This window comes from Gopherus flavomarginatus, chromosome 1, assembly GCF_025201925.1.
Source record: "Gopherus flavomarginatus isolate rGopFla2 chromosome 1, rGopFla2.mat.asm, whole genome shotgun sequence".
Lineage (NCBI taxonomy): Eukaryota > Metazoa > Chordata > Testudines > Testudinidae > Gopherus > Gopherus flavomarginatus.
Window position 1 is genome coordinate 364,481,082 of NC_066617.1, and position 22,727 is coordinate 364,503,808.

At 52.7% G+C, this 22,727-nt stretch overlaps 1 protein-coding gene across 4 annotated transcripts in view; it reads right to left on the reverse strand.

The window, feature by feature from the left end:
• Positions 1 to 2,575: 2,575 nt before the first annotated feature.
• The window catches only part of ARRB1 (arrestin beta 1), a 192,346-nt gene continuing 172,194 nt past the window's right edge, over positions 2,576 to 22,727 (reverse strand). For 2 of the 4 annotated variants that reach the window (XM_050938009.1, XM_050938160.1), the window contains 9 exons: positions 20,960 to 21,095; positions 20,427 to 20,511; positions 16,934 to 17,006; positions 14,478 to 14,615; positions 13,155 to 13,238; positions 10,427 to 10,450; positions 6,674 to 6,744; positions 5,790 to 5,841; positions 2,576 to 3,254 (listed from right to left, as the gene is read on the reverse strand). In XM_050938009.1, the coding sequence (XP_050793966.1) occupies positions 3,143 to 3,254; positions 5,790 to 5,841; positions 6,674 to 6,744; positions 10,427 to 10,450; positions 13,155 to 13,238; positions 14,478 to 14,615; positions 16,934 to 17,006; positions 20,427 to 20,511; positions 20,960 to 21,095 (775 nt within the window). In that variant the 3' untranslated portion in view covers positions 2,576 to 3,142. The remainder of the gene's footprint in view (positions 3,255 to 5,789; positions 5,842 to 6,673; positions 6,745 to 10,426; positions 10,451 to 13,154; positions 13,239 to 14,477; positions 14,616 to 16,933; positions 17,007 to 20,426; positions 20,512 to 20,959; positions 21,096 to 22,727) is intronic. The other 2 variants (XM_050938088.1, XM_050938248.1) reach the window with 2 other exon arrangements.

The following is a 22,727-nucleotide window of genomic DNA, read 5'->3' on the forward strand; positions in this document are numbered from 1 at the left end:
AAAAGACGAGCCTGGGAACTTAAATTGAGAATGCGGCTAGACACCAAAAGGCATGGTCCTGGTTTTATGGCTTGTTACAATTTGTAACCTACTAACCAGCCTTTGTCCTAGGACTGCAGAGGTGTTAATTTCCCACTTCACTGTAATTGATCTCTGGCAACATGTGTTACCTCCTTATGCTTAATAACCTGTCCCACCTTGCACTGAGCTGTCACCCCCTGAGTACCAGCCCCAGACCTTGAGAAGAGCTCAAAAGCTTGGCTCTTTCACCCCCATAAAGGCTATTCCCTCACCCAGCTTGTCGCTCTCATATTCTGGGACCAACACAGTCACAACATTGCGAACACCAGTATCAGCAGGCCTCGAGGTACCCAGAAAAGGCGTGGAGAATATATCAGGTGGAGCGCTCTCACACTGGGTTCTCTGAGGGTTGACAGGAGAAGATGGTTTCTCCTGGGCCCAGAAGAGCCCGCATGGATGCAGCTCACCACAACAGAACTTTATCCCAAGGGGCATCTTTCCTCTAAACTGTCTCTCAAATCATTTAGACAGTTAAATAATCCTTGAGGGCAGAGGAAGAGAGGGGAGCAAATATGGACCAAATCTAGCCCTGAGGGAAGCCCAAAGACATCACTGGAGTTGCACCAGGGATGATTTTTGTCCATTGTGTGGAAAGGAGAGAGAAAATCAACAGTGGGCAGCAGGAGCTGCAGAACAGGTTCCTTCAGTACAGAGCATGGAGATGGGGGTTGTCTGAGTCCTCAGTGTCCTAAGAGGCCCACGAGGGAGGAATGGATTACGGGCTGCAGACTGCCATGGGAGAGCTGGCTATTTCTTTCTCCCAGTGTGAAAGGTTTTGTTTAAATCTAAGCTGGCCGCTATTGACTAGCCAGTGAGAGAGTGAGTGTGCATGTGATATACATACACACGCATGCAGTCTTGGCACAGAAGATAAAAACGTTGCGGGTTTCCAAGACTCGACGATACTTTGGCTTCAACGTGTTATCTTCAGTCACAGGATCAGCCTCGTCCAATCCCATTGGCCCTGCAAATCAAACACCACCGACCTCTCCTGGATTTCTGTCTCCTGCATTCCTAGGGTCAGGCGTGTGCGTGGCCGTGGAGCTGAATAAACGCAAACACCAAATGTGCAGCTCACCGCCCTGTTCCAGCCACTCTGCAGGGACTTGTCCTAAGGCCAAACTCAGCCAAAACTCATACAGGCTGCGGAGCATTTTGCCTTAGTCTCTTATGACTCAAACAACCTCGTCCATAGCCTTTATGGAGGAACTAGAAAGGCAAAGCCTAGGAGGCAGTTACCTCCTTCTAAGGCCTCACCCGAGGACCATTCCCTTGCTCCCGCGCCGGAAGGGACTGGGACTAGCATCCTGCCTGTTTCTCTCGTCATGCCTAGGCCCAGAAATTGCCACTTTCACCTTCCTCCCTTAACCCGAGGGATCCCAGCGCTCAGCACTTCACAGCCCCCCAGCCACACGCCAGACCTATGGGATAGGGAACAGCGTGGGACAGCGCACAGCCTGGTCTATGCACAGCTGTGTGCACCGGCTGGCGGGAGAGAAGGTGGCTGTGTTCACAGTGAGGCACATGTATCCCCGTGCTAACAATTGAGCAGTCGCCATAGACTATCAGCCTGACTGACTGATTCCTGCCTCCTGCAGCTGGCCCCTCTCACCTGCCACAGAACCTCTCACCACCTGGCAATGTCCAAACACAGTCGGTCTCGTCCTTAAAGAGCAATGGTGCCAGTTCGCCAGGCTGAGGCTGGGCCGGCTGGTGCCCACTGCCTCCCATGTGCCAGTGGGCATCAGAACTCACTTGGAACGGCTGCAGCTTGCGATCACGAGCAGCCCAAGTCCATTGCACGGCACACAAGGTGCAGAATGGGAGACAGGCAGCAGATCCCAGAGCAGCGGTTCCCCAGCCCTACGGTCTCCACCCTGGGAGCCAGCGCTCTCAGCACATGTGTCTGAACTGCTGGTGACCATCTCTCTCTCTGGTGACGGACACAAAAACCGTTTCCTGTCATACCTCCTCTAAACACGCCGGACTAGGGGGGCAGTGTGTTGCAGAAGAAACTAAGATAGTGAGGTCGATCCCCTAGCGGCCCCTTTCTCCTGGCTCTGTAGGAGCTGACTGGAATTGGCAGGGATCACGTAAGGGGATGTTTCCCTCAGGCAGCAACCCTTGTCCAGCCCTGCCTGCAGCTAACAGGGGGCTCTGCACAGCCTCCCTGAGTGGCCAGCAGGAGCGCCCTGGCCCAGCCAGTCCTCCCCCACTTCCTGCAAGACCCTGTGTGGGGCTAGGATCCTGGTGGGAGTACAGGGGTCAAAGCAGGGCCAGCATGGGACCCACACTGGGGAGTCTAGTTGCCCTCGAGCGAGGGAGATCCTTGCCATCAGCCAGCAAGGTGAGGGACAGGGGCTGGGGGCCAACAGTGCTGAGGTTGGGGCTTGGGCTCTGTGCTAACGGTCGGCAAGGCTCTTGGCCCAGATGAGCCATGCACAGACCGGCCTGCTTTGCCAATAGGCTGTGAACCGCAGGGAGGGCGGGTCATAGCCCAGGACTCAGTGCGGTCAGCAGATTGGCGTCACAACTGTTCTCCAGCCAGGGTTTAGCACTGTGCCCACTTTATACACTGTCCCATCTGCAGTGAAAACAATTTGCCTAGAAAATAAACCCCTTTCACAGGCGTTGTCCGCCCCACCCCTTCCTCCCACCCCTGTAACAAAGATTTGTCTTGTGTGGATTATATAAAATGCATAAAAGATGCAGATCATACGAAAGGCTGAGAGCAGCTGCTCCAGAGTGAAAACAGGGCTAGGGACTAGAGGGGGGCCAAATCCTAAGGGGTGCTGAGCGTCGGTGACACCTGATTGCTGCAGTTCCCCTTGGGATCTGGCCCACCGCCCTGTGCTCGTTCTCGAGACAGCTGACGAGACTTCAGCATAGGTAGCTAGATGCACAGTGATAACATGGCACAGCTGTAAGGTTATAATTGCCGTCACCATCTGGGTGATCCATAGGCTCCCGGTACATGTAGAAAAAAAAATCATACAAAATATAAGAAGCCTACTGCAGAGATGTTACTGGAAACAAACAAAACTAGTTAAAAGAATCCCGTTTATCTGTCATTCAGCTGCGGCGAGTTTGTCCCCTCCTCGTCTTCCTCCTTGTCGTCTTTCATGCCCTTCAGTCTCTGTCGGGCGAAGTCTTCGAACACAATGTCGTCATCACTGGCAGAAGACACAAGGAGAAGGTTACAGTGGAACAGGTGGGAGGCAACGGCATCCCCTGGTGCCCGTGCTGGCTCTGGCCTCACCTGATCATACAAGTTGGGAAGGCTCGTTTGGTCTCTGCTGTTATTGGGTTCGCTGTGGGGAAAAAGGGGCCGAGGGAGTGGCAAGCAGAAGCAGCCACTGAGAAATGCGTGCCAGAGGGAGCAGAGAGGGGCAGACGTAGTATATATAGGGCATCCTGTGGGGCCAGCTGAATTTAGGGCTATGGGGATCCTATCCTCACCACAGCAGAAACCTCTTGAGCTAAAGAAACAACTGGTCAGCAGTTATGTTTTGTAAGGGGTGGGGAGTGTGGATCAGATGTCGGTTACAGAAGCAAAGGATTTGAAAGGCGCCTTCTGCCATGATCAGAACCTCAGAGGCCGTCGCTGCTCAGTACAGGCTCTGCGAGGGCCGGTCCTGCCAGGCACCAAGTGAGACATCACAGCTGGAAACAACCTCACGCCATCGTATTGTGCAAGGGAGCAGGATCTGAGAGAGAGAGGTTGACATCAAAGCCACAGACAGAGGTCTAGTCACCTCTTGGTTCTCCCAGCGAGCCCAGAGTGATTTTTAGTGGGGGAGTTACCCTAGGCACAGCAAAAGGAGATACTGGCACCTGCCAACTAACCATGGTCTGAACCCGCAGCGTTTGAGTTTCAAATAACTCCCAAAGTTTGGAGTTGTTTGGGCCCAAGGTTTTGATCTCTGCTCCCAGATCACCCCCTGAACCCTTTTAATCCTCTGGGCTTTTTTCACCCTCATAACTGAGGGCTGAAGAGGAACGAAGGAGTCTTTTCATCAGGAACTGTGTAGCATGTAGAGAGGGCCGGGGGATGAAGAAATTTGGGTGATGCAAGATGACGCTTGCTATAAAAATAATCAGGGCTGAGTTGCTAGGCAGAGCGTTAGCTTTCCTCTTGCTGGGCAGATTAGGCCTGTTTAAAGGGGGTTGATTTTGTGTTAACACACAGAAATCGATCGAGCTAGCGTTGTCCGCTCTCTTCAGCCGCTGCGAGAGGATGTGTCCGAGACAGGTGGACGCAAACCACTGACCGACACAAACCAGTGCAGCTGGCACATGGGTACATGGGGGATTTCTGCATCATACCTTAGCTTAGAAGGTGCACTGGACACCCAGGACCAGGGGACACCTGGATGATGCGGTGGCTCCTCCTTCCAGCTCTACTGTACTGCTTAGACTTAGGGAAGCATTAGCATAGTAGGGGTGTATAGTGACATTGAGCACAGCGTACAGGATGTACTTCCTTTGGTTAAAAAGCCCATCAGCCTTTGGAGAATAAAGGTACTTCCTGTGAATTGTCAACTCAAAGCTTTATTACTGGAACTGGATCACACAATTCCAGCGGGGTTGGGGGCTCCAAGTACCACAGGGGTGGATAGAAGCAGATCCCTACAGAGTGACACAGACTCAGTATCATCAATACAGCTGCTTTCACTTCCACGCTACCAATTTGCTAGATAGGGTGGAGGGGACGTGGAATATGCAATAAGGCGCAGGGAAGGCAGAAAAAACTAGGAAGCGTTTCCAGCGGACAGGTACCAGACATGGTCTGATGAAGAGAGCCCTGAATTTCCATTCTGCATGGAGAATTTACCATCTCATGACACAGCTGGGAAACGGCTTTGATCTAGTCCCCAAATTAAACACATTTTCATGCTGAGGTGGACAGCACAGTGGAATTCTGTTAAAAGGAGTGATGTGGCGCGTCAGGCCACGTGAGAGCGAGCTCCCTGAATCACATTGTACGGAGAAGCCAGGTCTCCACAGTGCCAGGACTGGGTTTCTAACAGGCTGAAGGCAACAAGAGCTGCATGTGCCTCTTTGAGGAGCCAGGGGCTTGGTGGTGCCACGTCATGTTACCCCAAAATTTGAGGCACCCAAAATCAGTGGCCACTTCTGAAAATGTGTCCGTTAGCATCTGACTTGTGCCTGGGTTGCCTCCAACAGTAGGGGCTGGACTCCGTGAAGTCCATGAGAGCTGCTGGAGACGCTCAGCCCCTCTGAAAAATCAGGCCACCCTTAACATTAGGTGGCTAAATATGGATTCAGTTTTAAGCACCCAAGGGTGGCCTATGGTTTGATCCATAGAACGTAACGTCTCCCACAAGCAACACTCACTAAACCCAGATTCCACTGTGTGAGGTGCAGCTGTGACAACACAATGACATGGATGCAACAGAGCAAAATACAACTCAGAGACAGAGAAGGTGGTTTCTTACTGTGCTTTTCCTGTTGCAAAACACATGCAAGATGGTTATCATGCCAAAAAGAAAGAAAAGAAACCCCATGCATTAAACGTTACGTGCACGAGTTAATCATTGACTGTTACATGAAAATGATATTGACCGAATTACGTCTAGATGAGTTAGCTGGTTATTGAGTTACATGCAAATGAGTTGATCACTGATTGAGTTCATATGCAAATGATTCAACATTCCCATATAGGCCCTGGGATGATTTTAGCTTACTTTGTATCAAGCTCTATGAGATTTGTATCTATGGGAGCTTCATTCTCTGGAACTAAACACAGGGAATTATTGCACAGGGTTAGTTACTTGACAAAATAATTTAAATAACTGTTACACAGTTTCTTTCATCCTACAGCACCACAAGCTCTGGGCACAATCCTGCCAGCCTTGCTTGGACAAAACTCCTTTTGGAAATCAATGGGAATGGGATTTGGCCTCAAATGCACCAGACCAGGACTGAAATGCAGCCATCTCTGGGGTGAAGAGTGGCAATCAACCCATACATGGCATGGGATAATACTTAGTCCTGCCATGAGTGCAGGGGACTGGACCAGCTGACTTCTCGAGGTCCCTTCCAGGCCTATGGATTCTATGGCAGCATTGGGGAGAGGATACTTTAGCCATAATACTGGAATCAACATGTAAAGAGAACCACGGCTCTTTCCCACCCACATGGAGCAGCCAGCTAGTCCTTCTGTGGCAATCCACATGGAGGTCAGTGTATCTGCCTCAGAAGGATGAAGGACCTGGACCACATCTACTGCACCATTTACACGGGGAAAGGGATATTTGCAGCTGTGTCACCGCACATGCGACATGGTATCTAGGCAATTCCAGGGTGTGCAGGACCAGCAGGAGCCCACACACTATGGGACTTTCAGCGGCTACTAATCTGACCCCTCCCCTCCCCGCAGTATTCTGCTTGTTAAGTGTTTACACAGACTCCTTTTCGAACACAAGCAGTGTCTGAAATCTCAGTTCCAGCACAGGCCAGTTCTGTATCTAACAAACCCAGCCAGCGACATCCCTGCCCACCAGGCTTGGTTCACAACAGCAGAGCACGTCCCAAAGCCAAGAGGGCACTAGAAAAGGGGGAAACTCACCATCCCGGTGCAAGGGCTCTTCCTTGGGCTTGGGGTGCATCAGTGTGAAAGGCAGCTCCACCGCAACGTCACTGAAACAGACCGGGATGAGAAGCGATGCATGAGGGCGACCAGGCCTGCGGGGGCTTTGGTAGCTGGCTCCAGAATGACACTGCAGCTATTTTAATTAAATACTTTCTCCGGCCCTGGGAAGAGCCCGATTCCTGCCCCCCACTGACCTTCTGCCACTGATGCCCACAGAGCAGGCCCCAGCCCTGAAGCATGTGGTGTGGACACTGAGCAGTGCAGTCTGTCTACATGACACTGCTGACCAGAGCTGGCTTTGACAGCAGCTCTCTGGCGCCACCTGCTGGCGGGTTTGAGTATTTTGAGGGCCCTAACAAACTGAAGTGTTTTTCCAATTGCAAAAGAGGCGTGTCATCTGGCGTGGAGGCCAGATTCTGCTCCCTGTGACATCAGTGTAAATCCTGCACACTTTGATCCTGGATTTATAGTCGCCATTTCGATTCTCCTCTCACACCCATGTTTCGCTAGGAGGGTGGTGAAGCACTGGAATGGGTTCCCTAGGGAGGTGGTGGAATCTCCATCCTTAGAGGTTTTTAAGGTCAGGCATGACAAAGCCCTGGCTGGGATGATTTAGTTGGGGTTGGTCCTGCTTTGAGCAGGGGGGTTGGACTAGATGACATCCTGAGGTCCCTTCCAACCCTGATGTTCTATGATTCTAAGGCAGGCAGGACTCCACTGAAGTCAGCGGAGCACCTATCACTGTAGTAGCTATGCTCCAGGCGATACTAAGCTACAGGCTGACACGTGCACACTGAAGTCAATGGAGTCTCAAGGAGTAAAGTTGGAGCTAATGAGAACAGCATTATACCCCTGAAATGATTGTGTCTCCTCACTACCCTTCCTCTAGCAGGCTCAGTGGCCTTGTCGGTTATAACGGCCGGAGAGCCCTACTCCTGGACGTGAATTGCCAGTCATCTCCCTAAAAGCATGTGCAACAGCTGTGGGGGCAGAAGGGGGAGAGACTTGGAAAGCTGAGCTCTGCATTTCTATTTTAGGAACTTCTCCATTTGGCTAGAGTCAGAGAAGCTCGCTGCTGCCAGTTTACTCTCAGATTAGCTGCAGGCCCCGTGAAAACAAGGATGGCTCGGTCAGGCTTGTTTTCAGTGCCGGGGCAAGGAGCTAGCCTTGCCGACTGACATCTGGCTTAGCCACAGCATAAATATGGGGTCAGCAGAGACTGAGCCGGTTTCCCCCACACTGCTCACCTCTGCGAGTGAGAGGGGAGATCAGGCGCAGGGACCCGTTCAATCCGTGGCCTCTCCACCAAAAGCTGCCAACAATGAGCCAAATGTGAGAACAGCTTTGTGGCTACCTGTCTCTGATGGAGTGGACTGAGGCCACCTGCTGCCTACACCTGGCCAACGCACAGCTGCCGGGTGGTAGCAGCTCTTGAGCACTGCTAAATCTGAATTGGCAGCCACAAGACGCCAGGTGCTCTCTCTGTTACTAACCCGAGCAGCCATCCATTCCCCATCATGAAATAACAGGAGAGAAGCTGGTTTCAATGGTGGAGAGGGAGATTGTCTGAGAAGGGGACATAATTCAAACCCTCCATCTCAGAAACACGTCCAACGCATAAACGCATGCGTTGTAGCTGCTCTACCTCGAGTGCCTCTCGCTGCAGCATTGAGCCTCTGAGCCATACTAAGCCACACCTTGAGGCATGTGATAACGGGCTACTGAGCAAGGTGGAAAAATCATACAGACAGCAAGCAGCAATCAGTCGTGTCACACGTCAAGCCAGGAGCAGAAGGACAATCCAGGCAGTCAGTCTGCACTCAGCCTGGGAACATGTTTTTGTCAGCTTACCCAGCAGGAGGTAAATGCTGGCTTTAGTTGTGATTTCTATCTCTTGTTTAAAGGCCGTTGTGTCTGGACAGGCTGTAGCTGGCACAAGGGTCCTCTCACTGTCCTATGTCATGTGTGTGAGGCAGAGTTTAATAAGTGATAAAGCCATCACGCTGTGTGACATCCCCATTTCTGAATGGAAAGACTCGATTCATGCCCTTGCATGGTCCCCATAATTAGCGCCAGTTATCCTCCACCTCATTAAAGCCAATTCCTCCCAGCACAGGTACACAAGTCAGAGCCTGCAGAATGTGCAATGTAACGGGCCAGGTGGTGATTGACAGGGAAGGCCAGGAAAGGACGACAGAGAAAAGGATGCGACAAGAAGGTTGCACAAAACTGACTAGTTCTGCACTGTACTGACAAACTCTGCAGTTTATCTTTTGGATGTCTGGGACATTTGCAAAATGGACTCTAATTAGTTGCAAATTAAACAACCATCTGGAAAACATCTTTCTACAGACTTAGGTAGAGAGACAAATTGAAATTCATGGCCCGGGATGAAAGGGAATTCCAGCCCCGCCGGCTGAGCAGCATTTGTTTATTCTCACTGAAATATCGGTTTCCATTCTTTGTGGCTCAGCACCACTGCGTTGGCAGAACATCAGTTCCACTTGGCTCCCTCCCTCTTCTTCTTTCACCTCCCTTCCCTGGGCTCCAAAGAGCTTTGTGGTTAGTCACTTGCTGAGACTGGCTCTGTGGAAAGACTTTCCTGCCACAGCAGCAGCAAATCTTTCTTGGTGGCCTATTGGTAGAGAACAATTGATTGGATAAATCCAGCCCCCCTCACAGATTCCCCACTGCTGCTGGAGCACTTTTGTGAAGATGCTACTACACCCATGGCAGAGTTTCTCCCATCAGTCAGTCAGTCCATCCCCACAAGAGGCGGTGGGTATGTTGACAGAAGCTCTCCTGTCGCCAGCTGTTTACATCGAGGGGGCAGGTTGCTGGAACTGCGTCGCTCAGGGCTGTGGATTTTTCACACCCTGGAGCGACTTAGTTTTACCAGTGTTTGTCTGTAGTGCAGACCTGGCCAGAGACTGACTGTTTTTAAATGACAGAAACAAGGCAGGTCAGGTAATATTTGTTAGTGGACCAACGCCTGTTAGTGAAAGAGACGAGCTTTTTACACAAAGCTCTGAGGCGCTCGGAAGCTGGTCTCTTTCACCAACAGAAGTTTGTCCAATATAAGTAATTACCTCACCCACCCTGTGTCTCTCATCTGCTGGGACTGACAGAGCTGCAGCACCACTGAAAACAATGGAGGAGAGATTTTAAACGACAGCAGAGATGCTGAAGAACAAGACAGCAGCTCAGAGACCTGCTGGTTTGCCATACGAGCACATAGTGAGTGTCTCCGAGCTCTTCCCCTCACCCGTGGCTCGCCTCATTCTGCAACCCCTAGGCACAGCTCCTACTGGCGCAGAGCATCTAACAGTACGTCAGTAAAAGGCCTAAGTGACAGATACAATACGCCCTGACAGGTAAATTTAATTCTTACAATGATCCTGCAGTTATATAGCCAATGGCCCTGAACCAACAGAGGGCAACGCCTCCCAGTCTAGGGATTGATAAAGGCAGCAAATAAGGAATCAAATGAATGGTTTAGCTGCAGAGTTTGTCATCTTCCTCCGGTGGGGAAGCCGGGAAGACATGCTGGGGTGTGGGTGGAGAAGGAATAGAAGGAAAAAGAAAAGATGAAGTGGGCGAATGAAAAGCTGGAGAGGAGTGACCAAGGTGAGGCGAACCACAGAGGGGTCTGAAATATCATGCATGAAAAAGCTGGGCTGCTGGTGTCTGGGTGGCACCGCCAGAGCGGGCCGAGCTGGAAAGCGTTACCTGGATGCAAGATCTCCCAGCAGGCTGGCATAGTTCAAAGGAGACAAGAGAATTAGTCACCAGTTTCAAAAAAACAAAAGCACAGGCAGCCAACAGGTCTGAACGCAGGAACAAGGCCCGAAATCAGCTCCCAGCTCCACAGCCCCTGGCTTGATTACATCACCCTGAGCTACATGTGAATATGGGTGTCTAGCCCAGGTCCTGCTGGGAGTCCACATTATACCCCTCTCAAGCAGGCCTCTTGGTGACATGTGCTGCTTCCTGCCATGTCTGTGGGAACCCGCAGAGCAGTTTGTGGGGTGCTGCAGGACCTGAGGAGGAACTGGGGAAGTGGGGGCTAGAGATAGGACATAACAACCAGCCTTTCTCACCAGGCAGCTGGTAGAATCATAGAAATGCAGGACTGGAAAGGACCTTGAGAGGTTACCTAGACCAGCCCCTGCACAGAGGCAGGACCAAGTCTTTCAGTGGTGCCTGCCCATCAAAGGATCCTGTCCTGTGACTTGCCAGGACCCAGTAGCAGGATGTCAGCAGATAACGTCAGGGGAAGGCTGCACAGCGGATAAGTGAGGCCTCCTCCCTACAAGCCGAGATACCTCACGCCTCTACCTGGGGAGGAGCCATTGCGCTGGGAGCTCACCTGAGTTGGCCCCTCTCAGTCAGGTCCTGCCCCACAGGTGGGAAGGGATGGATTTGGGACGGAGATTATGGATGTCTGTGTCCAGCACTAGGGCTGAGAATCTGAGCATTCAGCCTGGCACGAAGACAGAGGCAGGGCACAGGCGATGCGCACAGCGTGGCATTAGGGCCCAGGCTGCCGAGGGAAGAGTTAGCCAGGAAACGGGCTCAAACCTGAGGCTAGATCAGAGCCTGCAAGGAGGGGCCGGGCTCAAATACGTGGGACACGGGGGTAAGAGCAGAGCTGGGAGATGGTTTAGTAAAAGGAGCAACAGAGACTAGTTCCAGATCAGAAGGCAAAGCTCCAGCCAAGGAGCCTGTCTCCCATTGGAGAAAACAGCAGTCTGGGCCAACCCATCAGGAGCCCACACCCCGATAGTGACTGAGACCAGCAAGTACCCAGCATTCATCGGCCCCATTGAGAGCTCCCTAAAGATCATGGGGTTGCCAAGGGGGGCGGGGGGTTGGAGTCAGGTCTCCTCCACCGGGCAGCTCCCTGGAGCCATGCATGGGTGGGTTTCTGAGCCACGTCTCTCCCAGCACATGTCCCCAGTGGCTGCTCTGTTGTGCCGTCCTGTAGCGGCTAAGCATCTCCCCCTGGCTGTCATTTGCTGAGCCCGCCTGTCTGTGGGATCTAATCAGCACCAACAAGGCCTCATCACATCACTTCCCTGCAGCTGCTTGAGCTGCATGCAGCTGCTAGTCTTGCCACTCCCCATACTAGGGGAGAGGGTCCTCATAATCTCGCCCCCTTTCCCAGCAGGCCTTGCTCTTAGCCTATAGTTCTAATACTCCCTGGGACTACAAGTCCCAGAATGCCTCCGATTTTTCACCACTACACAGCAGGCCTGTGCTCAGCCTCCAGCCTGCCTTTAAGGAGCCTGCACCAAACCCTCTTCCACTGACATCTCTGAAGAAATCATTACAGTCCTCACCCCTTCCCCCTGGCCCTCCCACTCGGGAAGTACTGAGACTGAATGAAGTTTTTGTCAGGTGCCATTCTCTGGCAGCCAAGGTTGCTGGCAAAGCTAAGCCTTCTGGCCAGCTGGCAGGATGTTTTGGGGCTTTGCCAGTCTAGGCTACAGAACGCTTAACTCCAGCCATAAACACCTGCCTCCAAAACCTTCTCCCCAGCTGCAGTCAGAATCAAGGGGTGATTGTCACCTGACTCAGTTCAAGGCTCAGCCAAACAGCAGCAGCAGAGAGCACACACCAGACTGAGGGAAGAGGAGCTGTTGATGAGAAATCGGGACTCTTAGCTTCCATATCTGGCTCTGCCATTGATTCACTGCATGGCCCTGGGCAAGCTGCTCAGAGAATTAACCAGTGCTTGTAAAGTGCTTTGAGATCCGCAGAGGAAAGGCACTGAGGGTTTGAGCCAAAGCTCACCAAAGTCACTAGAAGCAAACACTGCCACCCATCCAGATTCACCTGCATTAGAGCCGGAGCTGCTCCAGCCAGGAGAGTGAGGTTTGGAGCAGCACAAGCATCACTGCAGGCTACAGCGTACTTAAATGAAGGGGCCGTGTGGAGCGGCGACCACATCACTCAGAGCATGTATTGGGCGGCCATGCAGAGAGTTAACCAGCACGTTGTTAGGCCAAAGCAAGGAGCCGATAGCCCAGCCCTGTGAACATTATCCCGATTCAGGGCCAAACAAAAGAAGATTCAACAAACCCTCAACGTAAAAAACACCTCAAAAGTTTCTTCCTTCATGAATGTTTGAAAGCTCCCTGCAGCTTCTTTCTCAAACTTTGGGGGCATGGCCATGTGCTGGAGGGTGTGGCCATGGGGGCACAGCCAAGTGTGAGAGGGTGTGGCCATGGGGTATGGCCATGTGATGGATGGTGTGGCCATGGGCTGTGACCATGTGATGAAGGGCGTGGTCATAGGGTGTGACCATGTGCAGGAGAGCGTGGTCTATGAAGGCAGAGCTCTAAGTGACTGGATAAATTTGCAGCAAGTCGCCCTTGCCTTCATTTGTGGCAAAGGAAAGGTTGGTTTGATTTTTCCTGGCTGCGATTGGCTGCAGAAGTAAGAAGATACTCACCCTCCCCGAGACACCACCAGCTTCACTTTCACTTTATACGAGACAATGATTCCCAGGATCTCCTTATTGGCTCCATCTCTTAGTCTAGAAGCAAGAACAGATGAGGGATTTGTAAGGAAACGACTGCCAGGAATTTGTATTAGACCCAGGTGAAAATAGTAGCTCCCCTTCCCCACAAAGTACCCAAACACAGACTCACAATACGAGGCCATCTCCCAACTCTCCAAACCTCACCACAGTTTTGAAAAATGGCAGCAGTTTCCTCAGGGAATCAGGCAACATTTTGAAATGTCACATATTTAAAAGGGAAAAGTGACTAACTGGGAAGTATCAGAGGGGTAGCCGTGTTAGTCTGGATCTGTAAAAAGCGACAAAGAGTCCTGTAACACCTTATAGACTAACAGAAGTATTGGAGCATAAGCTTTCGTGGGTGAATACGTCTGTGCATGCCTCTGACGAAGTGGGTATTCACCCACGAAAGCTTATGCTCCAATACATCTGTTAGTCTAACTGGGAAGGGATGTCAAATTTGGAAAATTACACCCCTTTCACCCGCAACAAATAGGTGAAGTGAAAATCAGCCAAACAGTTTTGGGAGTGAAAATGGGCTCCTCACTCTAACCATCCCAGAGGCTCTCCCAGGCTCTCCTCTGATAATGGAAGGAAAGAGACACACACACAAAGGAAAATCAATAGAAAGTGAAAGCCAGGGGGTTAGGCACCTAAATACCTTTGTGAATCCCACCCAGAGTGACTAGCTAAGGACTTTGGCAGAAGTTTTCAAACTTGGGTGCGCAGGCTCCTCAATCCATTGTGGGGACCTAGAGTGGCATTTGGGGGGTGGTGTCTACCTTTAAGCAGCCAGGTGTGAAAGTTTTTGCAATCATCTTTTTAGAATCCCAGAAATTAGCAATAGAAAGCGCTACTATTAGGTCTCCCATGCCATCCCTTGAAAGGCAGGCAGGCACTACAGTACTGCCCCTACAGGGTATCCAACAGGGCCCTGGCCAGGGCACTTTTAAATGTCTCACTTCTACGACATCTGATCCTGGTGCCAACACTGAGGTTCCAACCCCAATGCAGCAAAGCACTTGAGCACATGTTTAGCCCACGGGCAGCCCCACTGAAGCCAACTGGTATTGACATCAACAGGGCTACTCGTGTACTTAGAGTTAAGACCAAGTGCTCTGCAGGACTGGCGCCTCAGCTGGTGTTTAGTAGCACAGAGATTCTTCACGATGGTCATTCTTTAGGTGACCCAGCTGCATTGCTGGGAGAAACAAACCACTCAGACATGCAAGGCAGGGAGGAAGGAGCTCTCACAACGTGCTGGAAGCCAGATTGGTGTCTTCATGTTTAAGCTTCCCATCCAGGGCCAGGCCCCGCTTCTCCCGGTTGTTGGCGAGAAAGGGGGTCAGCGTGTAGACTTTGCAGAACGTTGAACTCGGAGCCACCACATCACTGAGGACAACAACGTGGGAGAATGAAACTAAGGTAACATGGGACCAAACCAACACCCGCACCTCCCCATCAGGTCCTAGAACTCCCATCTCTCTAGGAGAAAGGAAAGCATCTGAAGCACAATGCAGCGGCAAATCCCACTGGAGGTCATGTGAATGCCTGACACCATCACGGTGGTTGTGGAGCTGGGACGTGGCTTCCTCTCTGTGACACAGTGAAATCCTTATGCAAGAACTACCCATGGGGCTCTGAACATGCCCATCTCACCCTTCACAGGACAATCGCAAGATACGGTGTTCGCTGCAGATTCCTGCCAACACCTGAAAGCTGAAATTCACCTACGACCCCCCATCTTTCAAGGGAACTCGGAGCAAGTTGCCAGCTAACCAAGAGATTTCAGGCAGGAGCCATGTAATGCTCAGTCGTTTTGACTGCGTTTCACTCTGAGTTTTGAGATGTGATCAAAAGCCAGTCGAAACAAAGGCTGCCATGGCCCCAAGCAGAGCAGAATCGCTCTGTTGTGTGCAGCACTGACGCTGCGTTACAACGTTTGCAGCTTTCCACGGCATATTGATGCCTCCTCCCCAGGGGTGATGGAATATCACAACTCTGAGCCGTGTCACGACATGGCAATGCAACAGCACTATACGCATCCAGTGCTATTTACAGGGACGTTCTAAAAATACCACCGTGGGGCCTCCCTGTTTCTTGTCTCAAGGACTCCAGATCACAAGTCAAGAGATGTTTCTCCACCAAACTCAGGCTGGGCCTTACAAGTCAAGCTGGGGTCTTTATACACCAGCAACATTAAAGATCCTGGACTCGGAACATGACCGACCAGAGTGAAAAGCAGTAAAGCCATGGCAAATCAGCGGGCCCAAGTTCAGAGGGGGGAAAAGAAACGGTGCCAACATTTCCTTTTAAAAAAACCAAAAACCAAAAGAACAACAGCGGATCCCTTTCCATCACATCACATCACATCACTCCATTTACCAAGTCAAAGTTCTTCCTATGCCTCAGAACAGGCCTTCCTCCCGAGCCCCACAACTCTGACTCCATAGCTGGGAGAGAGTCAGAGGATTTATAGAGGGCTTCTTGACCCAGAACCCTTTGCGCTAAAGAGAAGTCTCGCCTGTCTCTCTGGTTAATTGGCAGTTTGTCTAGACTAGACATGGGCAAACTACAGCCCCTGGGCCACATCTGACCCATGGGACCGTCCTGCCCAGCCCCTGAGCTCCCAGCTGAGGAGCCTAGTCCCCGGCCCCTCCCTCACTTTCCCCCCTCCCCCACAGCCATGCCGCCATGTGGGTCGTGCTTTGGCCCGCCGGTCCTGCTAGGCAGCATGGGGAGTGCAGTTGGCTCTGGCCAGGTGGCGTGGCTGTGAGCTCCTGCTGCTGGTAAGGGGGTGGGGAGTGGCGGGGGAGGGGTTGGATAAGGGAGCGGGGGGTCCTGAGGGGCACTCAGGGAGCAGGGGGTGGTTGGATGGGGTGGAGGTTCTGGGGGGGCGGTCAGGGGATGGGGAACAGGGAGGGTTGGGAGTGGGAGTCCCAGGGAGCTTGTCAGGGGGTATGTGGATAGGGGTCGGGAGGGCAGTCAGGACGGAGGGGTTGGATGAGGGGATGGGATTCGGGGGGCAGTTATGGGGGGGGTCCCGGGAGGGGTAGTCAGGGTACGAGGAGCAGAGGGTGGTTGGATCGGGGGTGGGAGTCCTGGGGGGGCTGTCAGGGGGCGGGGGTGTGGATAGGGGTTGGGGCAGTCAGGGGACAGGGAGCAGGGGGATTGGATAGGGGAAGGGGGTCCTGGGAGGGGGCAGTCAGGGGACAAGGAGCAGGGGATTTGGATGGGTTGAGGGTTCTGAGGGGGGCAGTCAGGGGGCGGGAAGTGGGAGGGGGCAGATGGGGGCGGGGGCCAGGCTGTTTGGGGAGGCACAGCCTTCACTACCCAGCCCTAAATACATTTGTGCCCCGATGTGGCCCTCAGGCCAAAAGGTTTGCCCACCCCTGGTCTAGCCAATCAGTTCTTTCTCTCCTTCACCCCACCACATAAGCTTTATTTACGTAAGTAAACTCAGCTGCTCTGACTCTGGCGCACACAGGGGGCGCAGGGCTGTGAGTCAGAAGAGACCAGTTTTGCATAATCCTGGAGATCGGTTCTTTTATGGTCCTCAAGCTTGTAGGAAGCAGACGAGAACCATAAAAATCTGAGCTCCCCTGCTAACCTTGGGCTCAGTGGAGAGCCCCAGCACGGCGAGATGTGGCCTGGTCTCTGGAGACGAGCACAGCGTGATGCCACCAAAGGAAGCAAGTGGGCATACTCACTCTGCCTCCTCCACAGCCACGGGGCACTTGTACTGAGCAGTGTTGAACAGGCAGATGTCCGCGTACTGGCGCACTGGGGATGAGAGACAGACCCCATGGTTAGGGTGTGCTTCAGTGCAGCAGGCGTGAGAGCCCCGGCCAGCCTGTGCCATGTTGTTGGGCAGCCAGGGACACGTGGTGGCACCACACGCAGTGGCGGCTGGTCTCAGCACCACTTCTGGGGATAGTGAGACATAAGGGATCACCTCCTCCCGCCCCCTATTCCTGGTACCGCAGCCCAGCAATGATACGGGAGAATGGGGACAGGAAGACACACCCGGACATTTAGTGCATAACATCTTATATAGAGTTTAAGGCTAAAAGGTACTTTTAGATCCTCTACTCTGCCCTCCTGTCTATCACACGCCATTACATTTTACCCAGTTACCTCCCTACTGAGCCCGTTAACTTGTGTTTGAGCAAAGTTAAACTTGTGTTTGGCGAAGGCAGAAAGGCAGCCAGTCTGGATCTGAAGACATCAAAAGATGGAGAATCCACCACTTCCTTTGGGAGTTGGTTTCAGTGGCTAATCACCTTCACAGTTAGACATTTGAGTCTTATTTCTAATTAGAATGCGTCTGGATTCAGCCTCCAGCCACTGGTTCTTGGTCTGCCTTTGTCAGCTAGATCAGTGGTTCTCAAACTTCTTGTATTGGTGACCCCTGTCAGACAGCAAGTCTCTTAGGGTGACCCTGCCTTATAAATTAAAAACAACAGTTTTGATATGTAACACTATTTTAAATGCTAAATTTATAATCCTATTGTTTAGTGAGAACTGACCTTTTCTCACCGCTTTGAAATTATGACTAAAACACATTTTTGTCGAATTATCGTTATAAGCAGACAAGTTCTCTTTTTAATAGTTACTGTTAAATCCTGGCGGGGGGGGGAGGACACGTGAAGAAACTTTGTCAATCTCACTTTTCACAGCAGACCCAGCGCCCCATTGCTCCCTGTGCTGCTGTTGGCAGCAGTGCTGCCTTCAGAGCTCGGCAGCAGCACTGCAGAAGCTGGGGGGGCAATGGGGCACAAAGTCTGCTGCGGAAAGGTGCAGCTGTATGTTTGTTAATATCACTTTTCACAGCAGACTTGCTAGCTAGCTGGGAGGCTGTGGAAGTGATATTAACAAATATCCAGAAATGACTTTTCACAGCAGGCTTATTAGCTAGCGGGTCTGCTGTGGAAAGTGATCTTCATATGTTTGTTAATATCGACCCTCTCATGTTGCCTCAGTCTCACCCTTTTAGTCTCAAGACCACAAACCTGCACAACACAATACTACAGTCCTCAGAGTCCAATTTCCTTCATGTGGTGACAATACAAACATATATATTGTTGAGGAACAACGATCACTGCATGAGATGTTTATAATACTTTTTGAAGTAAATGCACTACATTGCGAGGGAAAGGTGTGTGTAATTTTCTAAAACGCTAGATTTAAATTAGATATTTCATAGCAGTTGCTCTCTGTTTCGTACATGTACTCACGACCCCCACGTAATAACCTCAGGGGGTTCGGACCCACAGTTTGAGAACCCCTGAGCTAGCTCAAAGAGCCTGTTAGCACCCATTATTTTTGCCCCATTAAAGTACTTATACCCTGTCATCAAGTCATAAACTTTTTGATAAACTAAATGAACGGAGCTCTTTGAGTCTCATCTGAAGCCTTTTCTCCAGCCCTCGGATCACTCTGTGGCTCTGTACCCTCTCCAGTGTTTCAACATCCTTTTCAAAGTGGGGACACCAGCTCTAGACCCAGTATTCCAGTACTGGTCTCACTAGCGCTGGATACAGAGGTAAGATAGCCTCCCTACTCACTGCGCCCTGGTTTATACATACAAGGATCTCATTAATCCTTTTTGCTCCAGCATCACCCGGCCTCTTCCCGCCCCACCCGTGCCCCGCCCCGTTCTTCCCCCGCACCTCCTCCTCCCTCCCAGCACCTCCTGCATGCCGTGGAACAGCTGATCGTGGAGGGCAGGAGGCGCTGGGGGGAGGGGGAGGAGCTGATCTGCAGGGCTGCCGGTGGGTACTGAGCACCCACTATTTTTTTCTGTGGGTGCTTCAGCCCCAGAGCACCCCGGAGTCGGTGCCTGTGCCTGTGCAGAAACAAAGGACCCACGGCTGGCCCGGGTCAGTTGACTCAGGCTCGTAGGGCTCAGGCTGGCGCTTGGGCTCTGAGACTCCATGTGGGGGGAAGGGTCTCAGAACCTGGGCTCCAGCCTGAGCAGCGACACTGCAATTTTATGGCCCTCCAGCCCCAGCCCGAGCCAGCTGATCTGGGCGCTGAGACTCAGTGCCATGGGGGTTTTATCGCAGTGTGGTCATGTCCTGCGTGTTGCTCCTCAGTTCTTCCCGGCGTTGGCCATTCCTCCCCATTTACGGTCCCGGGGGAACAAGAAGAGCACCCTGACCTTGCTCATCAGCCACAGCTCTCAGGTGTCTTTCCCCTATGTGCCCCTCCTCCATGGCTGAGCAGGGTAATGGGCTCATCTCCCATTCTCAGATCTTACCTTTCCAGCCCCCTTTCCTTGCTAGCCTGTGGCTGCATCTTTCTGTAACCATCTGGCTCAAGGGCCCCTGGGAAACGCCTTGGTCAGCACCATATGGCACAGCTGGTCCCTGGAGTGGGAGGAACATCCTTTCCCGTGCTGGGAATGCGGCACTGGTGGAAGGGGCTGGGGTGGCAGCCCTGGGGACCGAAGTGCTCCATGTATCGGGAGAGATGGTCCCTTGGAGTCAAGGCTGAGGCTCGAGGCAGGGCAGGGACATTGATCCTGCCAGCGCCCCCGCTGTGCCTGTTCTGGGGAGAACGCTATTTGGGGGCTGATCTGGCCCCCTTCAGCACAGTACCCGAGTCTCTTACAAGGGTCCAGTTTGCCCTGGCAGTCCTCCAGCAAGGTCCAGAAAGCACCGTGCTCCCTGCTTTGCAGATGGGGAGCTGGGCCTCTGAGGGGTGAAGTGACTCAGCCGGGGCCACCGAGGGTGTCTGCGGCACAGCTGGGAACAGAGGCGGTCTCGGCTCCCTGGCCCACCACTGCTCTCATCCTTGTGAGGGTCACCCAGCCGGACTCTGACCTTAGGCAGACAGCTGGATGCTCCCAGAGCATGCCAGGGGAGTCGGGTGGGGGCAGATCTCTGGGGGTTCAGGCAAAGAGCCAGCCAGGGGGCGAGGCAAGTTGGGAGAAGATGTCTGGGGATGGATAAGGGAGGAAGGGCTCCAGCAGGAGTTGGATGGGGGAGGAGATGCTGGAAATCAGGCAGTTGAGGGCGTGGGAAGGGGATTCAGCATGTGGGGGAGGGACAGGGCAGCTGCTGGGGGTCAGGGAAGGCCGGGGAGAGGGTTTCAAGGGACCCCAATGGAAGGAGTGGGTAGCCCAGCTGCGACAGCCTGTGACAGTCCCCTCCTGCCATTGTGCACGGCCGATACAGGGAATGCAGGCGCCCCCTTTACCTGAGATTTTAATCTTCTTCACTGTCTTGTTTGTATTGTTTGTCACGTGGACGTTGACGTTGATTGGCTCGCCATGGTAGTAAATCTGCAGGAACAAGGGCCCCAGCCCATGTCAGCAGGAGGCAGGTGCGAGGGGGCTTCCTGCCTGTGCAGGTCAGGGCACCCCCCAATCAGGGGATGGCTTGGGGGGGGACCCTCACACCAATGTTTATTAACAACCCACAGAAGGTCTCCCCCCAGTGAGAGCCGTGCAGGGATCAAACAGCCAGAGTCTCTGCCAAACCTTTGGGGTGTCGGATCACCAGGCCCAGGGCCGCACTCGGCACTGCATTAAGCGGTGGGGTGGGAGGGCTTCCATGGTGTTGAACCTGTTTGCACCTGCTGTGAAGTTGGGCACCAGGATATTTCCCCAGTATTTCCCTTGGGACCTGCTCCTCGCTCGAAGGGCTCAGGGCAGCCGTTAGGCACCGGCGTGAGGGCCCCACACTGCCGAGTGGCACAGCAGCCCCAGGGAGAGGTGGGGTGTGTCGTACCTCCTTGTCCAGGGACGCCTCCAGATGCAGCGGCTTGTCGGACATCAGAAACTGCCTGGTGGTCTCCGCCATGGGCTGGGGGCCCGGTCGCTCCGGCGCGTACTGCACTTTGCGGATCACCAGGCGCACGGAATTCCTGCCAGCACATGTGGAAGCAGAGGCTGAGCCCGAGCCTGCAGGGATCTGCCCCGAACTCAGACCAATTAACCCTGCCACCCCCCCTCGGGGGGAGGGAGAGTTTTAACCACCTCTTCCTGAGGGAGGGGCTGAGACCCAGAGCCAGGGGTGGGATCAGAATGACGCGGAACCTGATCCAGTCCTGCCATGGTGCCAACAAATCAAAGCGGCCTCCCATCTCCCTCTCTTGCGCCCCTCTTTCCTGGCAGCGCCTCAGGGCTCCACGAGCCCCTTCCCAGCCCAGTCCGGCTCCTTGGATCCTGCCTTTAGCCAGCTGCAGGGAGACAGGGGAAGTGACAGCGCTAAGGACAGGACCCTGGCTCCACACTCAGCTCTAACCACTAGATGACTCAGTCACTTGACTCGGCTCAGGCCAAATCCCCCCATCAATCATGCGCCACTGTAACAGCACGTCAGGACACGTGCTCAGGGCGAATGAAATACAAGGTTCCTGTCACCTCCTGATGGGACAGGCACAGAAACACCACCAGTGGCAACTCCCCCTTTGTAGGCTCAGGTGAGCCAGGCTGGAGCTTCCAAGGTCTGCGTGCGAGTCACTCCGCTTTGACCACAAGATGGTGCAGCTGGCTCTCTCAGCCAGGGCCAAGCCTGTGTGGAGTCAGCAAATGCACCCTTCCCTTCCCGCTTGGGAAGGCGGGTGCTTCTCAGCTGTTCCCTGAGAGCCAGGTTCAGTGTTGGCTCTAGTGAGGCTCAGTTCATCCAGACTTCCCCTGGACCTGTCACAGCAGCTAACCCTGACACAACCTCACCAACAGCCAGTCATATTGAGCCCCACACACAAAGTGTCATAGACCCACACATGCGGGGAAACGAAACAGTGGGGTGGGAGAGGAAGGGGCCTGTGTCTTTGCTCTTCACACATTAACAGCTGGCTTGGAAATTCACTGTACATATGCAAACGAACCCAAAAAGCTCTCCAAGTGCAATAATCAAATCTTACAGCTAGGCAAAGGAAGAACAGGCTGCTGGAGAACCAAGAGTTTTAGACACGATTTGGGTTTTAATGTTCCTAAAGCTTGAACTTTTTGGAATCTCCGCATCGCTTGGCATTACATAATGATTGTCGGATTCCCCCAGAACTTCCTGTTACTGTGAGAATTTAAATCAAAATCAGGAAAAATGCTTGGAAAGAAATACCAGTAATATCCATCCAAATGAGAAAAAAATATAAATTGAATTCTGCCAAGCCTAATTAAGAGCATGAGGAAAGCACAGGGGCACAGCGGGCCTTCAGCTCAGTCTGTTAATGAACGTACAAACACCCAAAGCTAGCTCCCTCGCCATTGGTGTACAAACACCCAAAGCTAGCTACTTCGCCATTGGTGTACAAACACCCAAAGCTAGCTACTTCGCCATTGGTGTACAAACACCCAAAGCTAGCTCCCTCGCCATTGGTGTACAAACACCCAAAGCTAGCTCCCTCGCCATTGGTGTACAAACACCCAAAGCTAGCTCCCTCGCCATTGGTGTACAAACACCCAAAGCTAGCTACTTCGCCAGTGGTGTACAAACACCCAAAGCTAGCTCCCTCGCCATTGGTGTACAAACACCCAAAGCTAGCTCCCTCGCC